Raw genomic sequence first — 15,540 nt, forward strand, 5'->3', positions numbered from 1 at the left:
TTAAAAAAAAAGGTCGAATTGACAATGTACATGTTGCAAGAAATCCCAAAATAACCTGGCATAATACAAAAAAAATCACATGCCAGTTTATTGCAAACAGGCCATAACATAGACCAAAAAACGTAAATATATTGATGGAAAAGTGCTGGAATGTTAGCTTTGGTCTTGTATACAATAACTTCTTAAGTTTGGCCATGGTGATTCTTCCTCAGGCTGAAACTCAGGAGGTTTGGTTGCTGTGTAAGCATTGAGCAGCACCCTTAGCTACTTAAAGGTCGACTGTGTGGTGTGGACCAGTGGACTGCCTGGCTATGCCTTCACAGTGGTAAGAGGAAAGAGAGAGAAGCAATGGTAAAATTAAAAAAATAAAATCCTTTTATGGCCCCAACTCATTTCAGTAGTTAACTAGACAAAAATGGTTTTAAAAAAAAAAAAAAAAGTCATTTAACTACTTGGATCACTATGCACACGGATGTAGATGAGCCACCAGCAACCTCTTCCAAAATATAGTTCACAGCACAGTCTACATCATCGTGCTATTACCATGAGGCTGAGACAATTGAGCATATTTTCACATCATGCAGGAAAAATCATAAAGGAAAAAGTGTAAATAATGACACAATTACATGAAATAGGATAATAGGACTGGTAAAGGGCAATGTTAGGTATATGAGAATGTGGAGACAGTGTTCAAAGTAGGCAATTGTTGTTGTTTTTTAAGGACACCTCAACGGATTTGAGATGAATGCATACAGAGGAAGAATAAAACTGTAGGTGGGAGTAATGCAACACATTTGATGCCAACTGCCGTAAAACGAAGAAGAAGAAGCAGAAGAAGAAGAGAAGAAGAAGAAGCAGGGGGCGCTGTAGGCAATTCTACACCGGAAGTCGTTGCCTGCTAGTTTGATTTCAACTTTGACCCCCGGTTGTGCACGCTGGAAATGGAAATTCAGTGAAACAACGTGGATAGTGAAAGATTATTTTAAAGAAGTATTTTTCGTTAAATTCCGCGTTGGCAGAGCTTCAGTGGCCCATGTTTTCTCCCGCCTGGATTTAATAACTCGACTCCTCAGCGTCGACGGAAAAGGTGTGATCATGTTAGTGTGTTTACAAAGTGCTGTCGGTTCATATCGAAGGATGTTAGCCTTAAAGTAGCTCCACAATCTGTTTTAATCATTAATTTTTTTTAAAAATATCATTTGATACTTTCTTTTTGATGCATATATTAGAGTCGCACGTATTTGTCTGCGGTAGCCTATTAAAATCTACCTTAGCTAATGTTAGCCAGGAGTGGTGTTATTTAAGGCTAATTTGATTCAGATGGTGTTTTTAAATGTTGAACTGTTTCATTTCAGTGTTTCAGATTAAGATAACCTGATGGCCAGAGTCTGAAACAGATAAATACATAGATACTTTGTTAATCTGATAGGGGAATTGCAGCGTTACAGCAGCCACTTGACATAAATGACAAAAGCAATGAGGAAGATAAAAAAAAACACATACATACACATATAGTTTGAAGTGGAATTATATACAAGAATTAAATAGACTGAATATAATATAAATTTCATTTAAATAAGACGCTGAAGACAGAACCAGAACTAGACTACACTATGTGCTGACTATACACAGGTAGTACTGTTTTATAACACACTGTTCATTAGAGCAAGTGATTTGGATATTCTAAAAAAAACTGTCATTGTACATTGCTCATTAACTCTGTAATACCAGTTAGCTCATCAGCCCTCTACTCTGCCACAGATGGGGAAGGCACCTAAGAAGAGGAGCCTTGCCGACAAGGTCCGAAAGACCAAGACCACCACTGAGATCAAAAACAACCCTTTTGAGGTGAAAATTAACAGGAAGAAATTTGATATTCTGGGGAGAAAAACCAAGCATGATGTGGGTCTGCCTGGTGTGTCTCGATCCAAAGCCATTAATAAGGTAAGAGAAAAAAAGTTACTCCCTACGTTCACAACACGGCTTTCACTCTCTGCAAGTAATCACACTCTACTCTGTACAAATAAGCACAAGAACACATTAAAATGAGGTAAAACACATTAAATGAAATATAAAGATCAATTTCAGTAACAAACATTTTATAGTTTTGTTCTCTAAACTGTCACAGATTTCATCAGTTTTGTTAGAATCAAACTGCCATCAAATTGTATTTATGAAAGTTCATTATCTGTGTGCTTTCACTAGAGGCTGGCGTGATGTCTTGAGTTACCTGTATCAGGTGACCAAATCTTTACAGGTCTTCGTGGCTCAGAAGTCCTCTGGGCTAACTTCCCACAGATATAGGAGCTGGTTTTAGCAGTAAAATGCTTTGTGAATTACTCTTAAACCAAAAACCTAGGAGTCCTAAACTCAAGACATCACACAGCCCTTATTTTCATGAGTTTCTTCACACGAGTTAGCAGGTACTGAAAATGTTTTGCAAATATATCCCCAGGTTCTTTGACCAAACTGACCAAACAAGCTGCGGGAACTGCAGCTGCCAATTAAAGCCATAGAAATGGAAAATGCGAATGTGAGACAAATCTAGGCAATATGGTGGAAAAAAGAAAAGGGAGGCAGCCTCTGAATAAAACAGATAAAATTCTGCAGTCTAATTCCAAAAGTCAATTATATTATTAACTCTTCTACTGTAACACTATATCTGGCAGCCATGGGTCACAGCTCACCAGCCATTAAACACTATCTGTGCTGTGAAAGCTTAAGCTCACAGCATCATGCTGGGAGAGGGATTTCCTGCGGGAGGAACTGAGAGATCTGTGAGGACAGAAAGAGCCATGAACAAAACTAAGTACGAGTTAAAGTGAGGACACGAGGAGAATCTGATCACTTGACAAAATGTTTCCTCTTTCTTATAATTTTGTAAGTAAACATGTATGGTGAGGATTTGACTTAACTCATATCATGCTCAAAGGGAACACATTTGTAACTCTAATAAATAATCAGTGTTTTTGCAGCATGTCGGATCTTTGTATTTGAGTGTGTTTGCCCGAGAGGGAGTGAACAGGAATGACACGCGGGCTTGTTCATTTTTCATCTGCAGAGAAAAGAGACCCTCCTGAAGGAATACAAACACAAGAACAAGTCCAATAAATTCATTGACAGACGCTTTGGCGAGTACGACACCAAGATGGCACCAGAAGACAAAATCCTGCAGAGGTTCGCAATGGAGAGACAGGTCAGTGATGTGATAACGTTTGTATTACCTCGAAGGATACAACAGACATCAAGTCCTGACATGACAAGGCATTTAGTAATCACTAATTAATGCTCCATTTGCCCCCTGCTTTGACTTCACTCTGTAGCTTCGGCCTTCTGAAATCGTACATACACTCAAACCTCAAATGACACAGTGGTACTATCGGTTCTGTTACTGTCCTTTTGTAGCTCATCCTCCATGCGGGAGCTTGTCCTGTCATACACATATGATTAAACTGAACAGAGCAAACACCAGTCACATGAAGCAGATATTTTCTGCACTTCTTCCTTTGGGGCAAGAAAGAGGCAACTTGAAAAAAACAAAAAAAAAACAAAAACAGGAAATAGGAGCTAATGTATCAGAATGTTCATATGAGACATGAAGTTGTTTATCTTGCTCTGTAGCTAAAATCTTGTGATGTATGCTCAATTCTCAGCCTGTATTATCTTTGCACTTTATCTCAGCGTGGCCATGATAAGAAGGATGTGTACAATCTGAATGAGGAGGAAGAGCTGACTCATTATGGCCAGTCACTGGCTGAAATGGAGAAATTCAATGACTTGGTGAATAGTGATGATGAATCAGAAGAGAAAGGACTTTTGTCAGGTGAGTATCGTCCAAGTCTAAGTGCCAAATTAACTTTTTTATTAAGTTAATTAGGCTTAAATTATAGTTCTGCATGCAGATGCTTAAACATACTCTGATGTGGTAACTTGTTTTCTTTTATCATGATAAAATGCTGTTTTTTGTCTTAAATTCCTGCTTCTGGGATGTATTGGTTCTTTCTTGCCTACTCCTTTAGTTAAGCTTATCATGGTCTAAAAATATCAATATTTTTACATAAATCCACTCACATTTACATGAACAGATTCATTTTGTTGTTTCTGTGTGTGTGTGTGTGTGTGTGTGTGTGTGTGTGTGTGTGTGTGTGTGTGTGTGTGTGTGTGTGTGTCCCTGCCACTCATGATTACAAGAAAACAGAGAAATGTAAAAATGTAAAAATTAATTGAATAAAATACATTTATCAACTTGATATTATCAAAACCCAGTTTTAATCAACATGGTGGCTTTTTTGAAGGGTTTATGATTCCCAGCTTACAGCAGTATTTGATAATTCACATTATAGATGACAGAGCTGGTACATAATAGTGACAGACTTTCTCATTCTCACCTAGCTGAGCTGACCGCTTCTCACTTCGGAGGAGGAGGGGGGGGCCTCCTCAGAAAGAAAACATCAGGGGAGCAGCAGGAGGAGGGAAACCAGAGGGCCAAATCCAGACAGGAACTCATTGAAGAGCTCATCCAGAAGTCCAAGCAGGAGAAGGTGAGCCAGTAACACACTCCTAACAGTGAGACTTCTGTCCACACTGACCTTTTCATTGTATTGTAATTAGTGGATCTATGTTAACAAGTGACCCAAACTGTCCGTCTCATTTTAATCACTGAGGCTGATGGCTGATTACTGGCTAACGATAGTAGTGATAATCTAGAGGAGCTGTGGCCTGGTCCAGGTGATTAACCTTTGGGTTGTTAAATCAGCGGGAGCGGCAGGTGCAGAAAGAGGAGGCGCAGGAGCTGACTGAGAAGCTGGATCAGGAGTGGAAGAGCATCCAGGCACTGATGGTAAAAAAGACCCCAAAAGCTGAAAATGCCGACAAACAGGAGGAGAAGCCCAAGGTAGGGATGCACCAATCACTGAGCAGAATGTCGTTGTTCCTCCACAATCAGAGCCTGATGTTTCTTTGTTCTCATTCTGCTTCCTCCGTGGGATCCAGCTGGAAGAGTACGACATGATGGTCAGGGAGCTCGGCTTCGAGATGAAGGCTCAGCCCTCAGAGAAGATGAAAACCCCAGAGGAGGTCGCCAGGGAGGAGAGGGAGAAGCTGCAGAAACTAGAGGTACGCTCACAGGGAGAGGTTGCTGTTGAAAAAAATTTCTCCCACATAAAACTTTAAGTTTATGTTTTAATGCTGCGTGTGATAGCTAATTTCTTTTGCTCTGTGCCGTCTCCAGGCTGACCGTCTGAGGAGGATGATGGGAGATGAATCTGGGGACAGTGCACAGAGTCAGATCCACATGTCTGCTGATGATCTCAATGACGGCTTCATCCTGGATAAAGATGACAAGAAGACCCTGTCCTATCAGGTATGAGACCACACAGTATGTAGTGTTTGAGGGTTAATTTTTCTCTTTTATTTTTATTTTATTTTATTTTTTTTTTTATTCAATACCAAACGCATTTCATTCATTTATCTTTTGTATATCTAGGATGGAAAATGGAACATTGGAGAGGAGTCTGATGAGGATGAGGATGGGGATGAAGAAGAGGGAGAGAGTGGTGAGGAGGATGAATCAGAGGCAGAGGAGCAAGATGAAGATGGAGAGGAAGATGACGAGGAGGAGGAGGGGGAAGAGGGCAGCAGTGAAGAAGAAGAAGAAGAAGAAGATGGCCACTCTGACCTGGACTCTGAGCAAGAAAGCGAGGATGAGGAGAGAAAACAGGAGGATAAAGAGACCAGTGCGAAGAAGAGTCTGAGCAAAGAGGAGGTGAAGGCCCAGCAGGAGGCAGCGAAAGCAGAGCTGCCATACACGTTCACTGGTAAATACACACAGAAAGGGATTAAAAAAAGGAAGGTGGCTTAATCTTTAAATACATTTCTTTTGGAGTTTTCTACTGATTTTATCTCAGATAGAGACATTGTAAGTATCCCCGAGTGAGGCTGAGATGATCGTTCTCCCCTTACATCATAATAATCTGTTATATTCTGTGTTTCTCCAGCTCCAGAGAGCTACACCGACTTGAAAGATTTGCTCTGTGACCACACCCCTGACAATCAGCGACTCATCGTGGCCAGGACTCAGAAGTGCAACCACCCTAGTTTGGCTGTTGGCAATAAGCTCAAACTGCAGGTAGAATAAGGAACAGTCTTTTGTAAATAACTGTGGTACTTTTTTTTAAAAAAGCATGACCTTACAATGTTATCTCCGTTTGTCACAGAAACTGTTTGGCTTTCTGCTGGAGTACATTGGCGAGCTGTCCACTAGGAGTCCACCTGAACTCACCACCATAGATAAACTCATACCGTGAGTCCAGAAAGTGTCTTTTCCTTCTCACATCTAAAGAGAAATATTTAGTACTGAAATCCAAATGTGTTTCTTCAACTCTCACCACTGTTTTCTTTAATTCTCTGTAGAGAGCTGTACGCTCTGTGCCAGATGTTCCCGGAGGCAGCCTGTAAGGCAATGCAGAGCGTCCTCGGAGATGCTGGTCACAGCATGGAGGAGGTGCTCGAGGTCAAAGGACGTGCTGCTTTCCCAACGCTGGACATGGTATGGATTAGCTGCTGTGAATACAATAAAGATGTTAAATGTTCACCAGGGTCTATTGAGATTTTTAGAGGATTTAAATTGGAGCTGCAACAATTATTTGATTAATCTGCAACTATTTTTGTTATCGATTGTGAGCATTTCAGTCATTTTTTTAAGCTAAATACCAGATATTTGAAGATTAGTTAGTTTCTTTCATTGATGAGAGTAAATATTTTTGGGTGTGAAAGTTGTGATGGGTGTTTTTTCACTACTTTTAACATTTCATAGACTAAATGATTAATCAAGGAAGTAACTGCCCAATTAATTGATAATGAAAAGGATCATTAGTTGCAGCCTATTTTAAATGCTACTTCATTCAGTGTACGTTGTTGATCTGCAGTCAGTTCACAGGCAGGCATCATGGTTTGGTTTGGTTGCATGAATGCTGGGGGCTCAAGCAGCTCACTCACAGAAAATCCACAGTAAATAAAAGTACAAATTATTTTTCTTACACCTTTGCGTCAGAGGCGTATTCTTTTCTTATGTAGATGACAAATGCAGTTCTTTATGTGTGTGTTTTTTGTGTGTTTCAAGCTTATCTACCTGAAGGTGACAGCCCTACTGTTTCCTACCTCAGACTTCAGACACCCAGTTACAACTCCAGCACTGCTTTACCTGAGCCAGGCTCTCACCAAGGTACACACAGCCTTCAGCGTGTTTTTTATTGTCTGTTTTTGTTGTGTTTGGATTGTTTTTGCCTGCCTCCTCCTGTGAGTGTGTGTGTTTATGTATGACTTCATCATTATTTCTAATGTGATTTCACCATATCTCTTTCTGTTTGAATCCAGCCCTCATCATCTCATTAGTCATTATTCTTTTTGAGCTTCTCTCCATATACTCCTCAGGCATTACAGAAGCTGTGTGATGTTAGACCGATTTCTGTCCAGAGCTGAATCTGAAATACTCTGTGTCTACATGGCAGTTATACTGAGGCGAATCCTAACACAAATTTCTATGGATGTTTGTTTTTCAGTATTAATGCCTGTGTGTGTGTGTGTTTTTGTCCATGATTTGTGCGTCCACAGTGTCCGGTGAGGTCGTTACAGGACGTAACGTCGGGTTTAGTGCTGTGCTGTCTGGCAGTGGAGTACGTGTCTTTTTCAAAACGCTTCCTGCCTGAGCTCATAAACTTCCTGACCGGAACACTACACCTGGCCGTGCAGGACAAGACCTCTTTAGGTAGCAGCACATTACCACAAGACTGTCCTGCGTGTTTTGGTGCCAGCGTTCGTAAGGTGAAACAGAACTGACAGACTCTGTTGCAGGTTACACCGTGGTGCCGCCTTTTAGGCCATTGGGGACGAACAGTGACCTGCTGGTGTTGTCAGACTCCGAGTCCTGCAAGAGCTGGAGCAGGAAAAACCTGCCGCTGTCTGCTGCCCAACACCTGGAACTCAAAACTGACCTCGACAGAGACCAACACAGGTAGGATTATTAACTGATCTGACGTTATTTCAGTCAGTGCGTAAAAACTTTAGTAATACTTGAAATATATTTTACATTTTGTTGCCACAACAAAGAATAACAGGACTGTCTGCGCAAACCTAGAACCAAGAACCTTGGGCTGTAAGATAACAAATTAACTGCATGAGAAAACTAAGTAGACAAGGTGAGAACTGACCGACTTAATTATATGTGAAAAGATGGTTTTGCAGTCACTAGTTTTGCTTCAGTTTTGAGGGCACATAAACTTGCCACCAGCTCATCGTGTATTTCATTGTCAATGCAGTGATGTCAAGTACAAGGTTCAACAACATTTATTCCCTTAGATGAATATTTTTAAGATTATTTAAAGAAAGTGTTGGAGCCATTATAATATCTTTTGTTTGGGTTCACGTTGAGGTTGTGATATTCATGTTGAACACAAGGGGGAGCATGTTGTAGATGTAAAAGTTCCTTCAGAAACAGCTGGTGATGGGCATCAGGTGTGAATGAAGTTTGGCGTTTAACAGTTTTTGACCTTGTTGGAACGTGTTGGAAAGTGTCGGACCAAGTGGGTAATAAAGAAATGTATCATTGAAAGCAAGTTGAACTGGACTATTCTTTTGAGCTACAGTGAGCTGCACTAGAGTTATATTCTTCTTCAAATGGACATTGGTTTGATACGTTTAGAACACGCGTGGAAACAAGCTCCATCATTCACCCACCTCAGTTGTTCAATGTATATGTTCTTTTTTTTATTGGGTGGAAAAGACATTACAGAAAGCTTGGTTTATTGGTTCACTGCTCCAAAATTATTTCAAAATTTGAGCCAAAACCCTCCACGAGTGTCCCCAGACGTGTTGTGTGTATACACCTGACCTCTGGAGGCCTGGAGTTCAGAAACATCAGATCCCAGTGCATCTATGTAACAGCACCATGTAACAACAGGAGTGAACACTTGCCTGGAGACAATTATAGGCACAGTAGGAAGAGAGGGAGGGGGATCACAGCTTCTCACGTTCAGTTTGGAGCAGAATAAGACCCCCGACGAATGAAATGGTGAGACTGATCAATTTCTGGAAGTGATAAATGACGAGCTCATCTGTTTTTCTGTGAGGACGAAATAGAAGGACACAAACATGCACTCAGTACAGATCTCTCCTATAACCAGTCTGTTTACCTGTAGAGACTGTATGGTTGAGAGCTGATACATCCACTCGTGTGATTCTGATGAGTCGCCAGTACGGTTTCACACGGCAGCTGGTGTGTGGGCACAAAGCAAAGCTTGCAAACAGGCTTCAGCGAGTGATGGCTGTGCACAGTTTGCGAGAATTACATCTTTATTTGTACTCAACTAAAATTAATACCTGTAACATGCCATACAACACGACTCAGACTCAAAGGGGGTTATGTTAGGAAATAAATTGAATTCCATTTATTTGCTGTACTTGTAAATAAAAAATGTTTTCAACACAGATTCATTATTAAAGTGAAAATAATTGTCGTGATTAACAAAAAATATTAACAAGTGAATTTAACGTGTCTATTTGAAAGCAGTATTTTGATTCATTAAGAGTCAGACTGGGTCTCGCTGTAACCCTGCAGTAAGGCATCTTTAAGTGGTCTGACTCAGTCCACTCTCTACCACACTGTTATGGACACAACACTTCATATGACTCCTCTTCCTCACACCTGATGCCCAGTCATATTCTAATTTGTGCGTTCCTTCAGGCCGCACAGAGAGACAGACACACACACACACGCACACACACACACACACACCAGCAGCTGTGTGTGAAGAGTGTAGTAGCTGTGGTAATTACTGTCAGGGTGATACAGCGTGCCTCAGGGAGGGGGGTGTGCAGAGCGAGTGTACACTTGTGTGTCTAAATATGTAAAGATGAATTCACGTATTTGACCGTAGAAAATTTGAGCTCATGCAGTAATAGCGAGCAGGAGTTCATGCAAATCTCTCCAGACAGCAGGAGAAGCTTCCTCTTTGGAAGTCTTAACCATCTTCCACCTGTCTCTGCTGCTGGCCGTCAGAACAACATGAATTTGTCACAGATTCTACAAGACTGAAGCAAAGCTGTGCAGCAAGATGATGACATTTTCCAGTTGCTGTAAACCGGACGGTTACACGGTCTTTCTATGACCTGCCGTTTCCACAGCCAAATATTCTCAATAGAGTTGATACCAGGGGACTGTGCAGGCCACTGATTTACTCATTAAAGCTCACTGTTATCTGGCTGTTTTTAGCCATGCTTGTGCCAAAACAGTGGTGTCGGTTTGTCGGTAGATCCACCTCTTTGGTCCAGCTGAAATATCTCAACAACTATTGGATAGGCTAATGAAATTTTGTGCAGACATTTGTGGTCCCCAGAGGATGAATCCTAGTGACTGTGGAGACCCTCTTACGTTTCCTCTAGTGCCACCAGCAGGTCAGAGTGTTTGCTTATCCTGTGAAATAACTCAACATCCACTGGAGAGATTGGGAGAAAATATTGTACAGATATCCATACTGCCCAGACAGTGTTTCCTGCTGATTTTGTTGACCTCCTGCATTTTTGCCCTGGTCCATCACATGGTTTTGAGTGAAATTTAGTAATCATTAGTAATCACTGGTGGTCCTCTCACGTGTCATTCTAAAAACTATGATTTTTATTATCACATTTTGATGATAATTTTCCAGACCAAATAAACACATGTAAGTGTGTGGTAACCTCTGGTCATTTTAAGACGGAAGTAATATGAAGACTGGTTTGAGGGGTGATTAGGGTCATTTGCTATGTTGAATTCTCTGTGTGTGATGACTCTGTTGTTAGTAACCACGAGACAAATAGCAAATAATAAAACTGAGATGTTCATCCATGTTCATGTCTCTGTCCACAGGTTGATGTGTTTGTTTACCTGCCTGGACTTGGTGAAGCGATGCTGCCTGCTCTACAAAGACCTCACATCCTTTCCACACATCTTTCAGCCAATCAGAACGCTGCTGTCCAAACATCTTTCAGCCCAAACATTACCAGAGCCTTTACAGGTTGGTGCCAGAAAGGCTGTCTCTCTCTGTCTCTCACCATTTTTCAGTTTGTAGCGGTGTCATATTTTATGTTTGTTGTTTTTGTTGCAGGAGCTTCGCAGTGAGATCCTGGAGGCCATCGGCAGTGCCCCTGTGACTCACAGTCTGCTGGTTTTTGAGAAGAAGAAGCCTATTCCTCTGAAGCTGCTCACACCCAAGATCGTTGAAGTGTAAGTAGTAATGAAATGGAATTAAAAGCCTGTTATTAACTATGTTGAAATTAAATTGTCTCATCAAAACGCTAGGATTCAACATACACATTTAATGATTGTGCATCTGCTTTAAATATCTCTCTCTCATCTTTGATATTTGTCAGGTTGGACTATGGAAAGAAGCGAGGCAGCACCAGAGAGGAGAGAGAGAAGGAACGACTGAAGCACAAATACAAGAAGGAGTTCAAGGGCGCTTTGAGGGAGATCAGGAAGGACTCACGCTTCCTGGCCAGAGAGAAGCTCAGTGAAGTCATGAACAGGTGCGGATAAAACCGAAACCTCCATGTGGAAGTGAACTAAAAGCGTTTGTGGTAAAAGCCTCTAACCTTTTCTACATTGTGTGTTGCAGAGATGCAGAGAGAAAGAGGAAGGTGAAGGAGCTCCTTGGCGGCTTGGCCACTCAGGAGGGAGAGTGGAAGGCCCTAAAGAGGAAGAAGAGGAAGTGAATTGCAGAATTTCAGTCTCCATCATCTGTTCCTTTTCATACGGACTTCTCCTGTTCGGCTTTGAATAACAGCCTGCACAAGGTTGAAATTTGAGGAGCTTGGAACTGTATAGATTCTTTTTTATCATGAGGACAAATTCAACTTTGTGTTGCCACACATTTTATACAGTTTGAGAAATAGCTGTCAGGCTTACACACCGAGTTGTCAAATATTCTGATGTAGGTGTTTGACGTGACTGTGGATACTGTTGTTGGAAGTGTCAGTCAACAAAGCAGTGAATATTTGTTTTCCATTCCCCTTTTTTTTCCACCAGAATCCTTCGCTACAGTGCTACAATACAGGAAAAATAAATAACTGTATCTTTAATGGTGTCTTATGTTTGGTCAATATGTTGTAATGGTTATAAAAAATTATGATGATTATGGTGATTATAACAAATAGTAAAAGAATAGCAGTTATAACAAAAAATATCTTTAAATCTAGTGTCAGGGTTAATTTTAGAAATGAGGTCAGAGGCTTCACCATGTGACAGTTTGAACATGTTCTAGCATGCCTTATATCACATGCTATTCACACAACACAAAGAATTCAAACAGGAAACACACGTTCAGAAGTGAGTTGGCAGACACGAGTTACTTGTATGGTTTGACTGGTTAGACAAGAAGAGCTGGTCAAAGATTGGTTGGTTTGGTCGTTTGTGCTAAAAGATCTGTGCCTCTCCGTGTGGCTGCTGCTGCTGCTCAGGATACATGAACATTACAAAACATTCTGTCGAGGTCACATTATACAACATTAATCCCAAAGGTTCATTCAGTACTAAAACAGCCCCACCCTAGATTTAAAGGTCTCTGCAGCCTGGACTGACATTTAGACACCTGCAACAATACAAGATGACTTTGGTGCTATATTCAGTTTATGCTGATTGGGAGTTAGGAGATGAAGTTCTGAATTCACTGGTGATACTGAAGCTTTTTGCATTTTTCATTTCAATCGTTTCACCTGTTGGAGCCTCTGTGATGATATCACACCTCATCTCCTCTCACAGTTTCCTTAAGGTGACCGTTTCTACCTCCAGCTTCAGCTTGATGTGCACCAGGTTCTGGCTGCCGCCTCACCTGCTCACCTCGACCATTCGAATTATTCTTATGTCACTTTTCAGTCCACCCCCCCGATCACTGTGGACAGCTGCTGCATCGATATCAGACCGTTACCATCGAGCTCTGAAGTGACATTTAAATCTGCGGTCTGCTTCTGGAGGTCGGTCACCTCTTCATCATGCAGCCTCCTGAGGAATTTGGCCTCAGCCATCAACTGCTGATGCATTCTCCCAGCTCGGCTCTCTGCGGCGTGCTATTCTTGACCGTCTTGACAGAGTTCTCTCAGGATCATTTCCTCTTCCTCTGGTCTGTCCTCCTCCGCAGTCAGACTGGAAAACTGACAAGAACGGCTTGGAATTATTTTTAATTCAAGTCCTTGCGCCATTAACTTGAAAGTCTTGATTATACGTCCTTTGATATATATGAATTCCAACATTTAGGAGCCTCATTCAGATTCATTCTCTGCCTACCCCACTCTTTATCGGCTGCTCCTTTCTCACTGGTCAGGGCATCAATCTATGAGTTCTCTCATCACCTCTAACTTAAGCTCTTCACTACTGCCTGCAGAGCCTCGAACTCAGCTTGTGCAGCAACATTCACCTGTTGAAGTGCCTCGGCTGTCTTCATGCATCCTGCAGACCTAATACTCAGCTCCTGTGTTTTTCCACCCTCTTTTTGACATGCTGCCTGCATAACTCCTTGGGTTAGCAGGTCAGCAGGGTGTCTTTCCACACCAAGCTGTGATCCGTCATACCAGTTCAATATGTTATATCACTGGATAGTGTCGTGAAGTGAAGCTGGCACTTTCCGGTGAAATCATGTCAGGATTCTTCACATAGATCATCACAGCAGCTCTCTGCAGGAAACCATGAAGAGCAGTAACAATAAGGAATCACTGGCTACTCTGAGACTGGTGTTCCAGGAAACAGCTGTAGACAGGTGTGGACATGAAAAAGAGTGGATTGAAGAAAACATTTTTGATGCATACCACCTGTTTCTCTGCAGGATGTGAGGTTATATTCAGTAGCCACTGGATAGGAGGAGGATGTGCACTACACTATCAAAAGCAGTTTATTATTTCTTTTTGTGTACATATGCAGAGATTTGTCCTGTGTTGAAATACCCGCTGACAAGTAGCATATTACACAATATAAAAGAGACGTACTGCAGCTGTGGACAGAAATTTACAACGCTACAGTCGGTGAGACACTGTGGGACTAAACAACACTGGCAACATCTTTCAGGAAGTAGCTGTTGATGGTGGTTGTAATGTCATTGGAGAAGAACAGTCTCGGAGTTGGTTGCAAGGACGGATCTTAGTAAGTGTGTGTCTGTGTCTCCTCTTTCTTTCTTATAGCACACACTGTAGAGCCTTCATCTGGACAGCTGCTTACAGCACATCGTCAAGGCCAACCTGCTTTATTATAATAGCACACCGGCTGGTTCAGTGGCTACAGGCAGGATTATTACTCCCTTTAAACGAAGTCTCAAAAGACATATTTTCCTCTGATGAAAATGTACCAAAAATAACAGTACATCTAATCATAAATCCTTATGTTACTAAAATCCTTGTAAGATATTGAAATCCTTAAAACAGCAAGTTGCCATTGGTGCATGGGCACACGTTGTCCTCCCACATGATTGTCTCACAACTAGGTGACACATGCACGCTTTCACACATGCACACTTACATTATTGTTGCTGTTGTCAGGGGATTCACTGGCTTTTTTTTTTTTTCTACTGTCTCATGAGATAATAATGAGAGGGAGAAAATGATGTGACATCCAGCTGAGATCAGGCGTCATAATGTTTACATGAACTAAAATAAAACAGATGTCAACACATGTTCTTTGATAACAGTATGAATTGTAATTAAATAAAGGATGTGTTGAGGTCATCCCTTCTCCCTAAATATCAAGTGAGATTGGGAGAATTTGAATGTGCAGTGCCTCAAAATTGAGTTTCAGAGAGTGGAATTTTAAGATAATGTTAATGTTGCTTCGTATACTGATTATGAGCATATTGATTATAGTGATTTACAAATCTCATGACAGTAAATAATGAAACCAGAATTAGACAACACCCTGAAAAAGACAATCAAGTTGAAACTTTTTCTGTATAAAAATGTTGTGCTGTAGAAGGTTTTTGTTAAGTGGTTTGAAAGACCGCTCTGCATTTCACTGTGTCTACACTGTCTGATATTTGCATTAAAATACACACAGGGTATCAAATAAACAACAGAACTAACAAAAGTGAATGTTGGATAAGATGCAGTCTAATGAGGAGAAATAAATTAGTATTACATTTCCTTCTTTGCTTTTGCTTTAACATTTATATTGTCCATAGGGGTCACCATACTTTCAACCATTAGTTATGGTTTTATGATATGTCTGTATTTTTTTACAAGTTCTTTTGATTTTTGTTAAATCGTCCCATTCATCTTAGTCCTTTCCTAGCTTATTGCTACATAGCTCCGCTTCTTGAAAGCGTGTACTCTCCCCAAAATGCAACACTGAACTGTCTTCAGCTCTTTATTTGACCTGTCAGAAATATCTCATGAGATATTTCTATGCATAAAAAGAAAACAATGTGTCCTGGTAGAGAGTTCCACATTTGTACAGTCTGCATTATTCCTCACAGAGACATCTTTTGATATGGACTCTAAAAACTTTATGGACCCCTCATGTTAACATACAGA

At 41.0% G+C, this 15,540-nt stretch overlaps 1 protein-coding gene across 1 annotated transcript; it reads left to right on the plus strand.

The window, feature by feature from the left end:
- Positions 1 to 929: 929 nt before the first annotated feature.
- On the plus strand, positions 930 to 12,111 carry nop14 (NOP14 nucleolar protein homolog (yeast)). Its single transcript, XM_071465441.1, has 19 exons — positions 930 to 1,087; positions 1,762 to 1,944; positions 3,062 to 3,196; positions 3,682 to 3,823; positions 4,393 to 4,541; positions 4,757 to 4,894; positions 4,993 to 5,115; positions 5,231 to 5,362; positions 5,486 to 5,816; positions 5,997 to 6,127; positions 6,216 to 6,301; positions 6,412 to 6,547; positions 7,121 to 7,222; positions 7,612 to 7,765; positions 7,852 to 8,011; positions 10,901 to 11,048; positions 11,139 to 11,257; positions 11,404 to 11,559; positions 11,649 to 12,111. Exons 2-19 carry the CDS (start codon positions 1,762 to 1,764, stop codon positions 11,743 to 11,745), a joined length of 2,622 nt encoding a protein of 873 aa, XP_071321542.1. The 5' UTR covers positions 930 to 1,087; the 3' UTR covers positions 11,746 to 12,111.
- Positions 12,112 to 15,540: the final 3,429 nt, after the last annotated feature.

The sequence above is a fragment of the Trachinotus anak genome, unplaced genomic scaffold (assembly GCF_046630095.1).
Source record: "Trachinotus anak isolate AG129_WGS33_773 ecotype Australia unplaced genomic scaffold, CSIRO_AGI_Tana_v1 ptg000028l, whole genome shotgun sequence".
NCBI classification, from domain to species: Eukaryota; Metazoa; Chordata; class Actinopteri; order Carangiformes; family Carangidae; genus Trachinotus; species Trachinotus anak.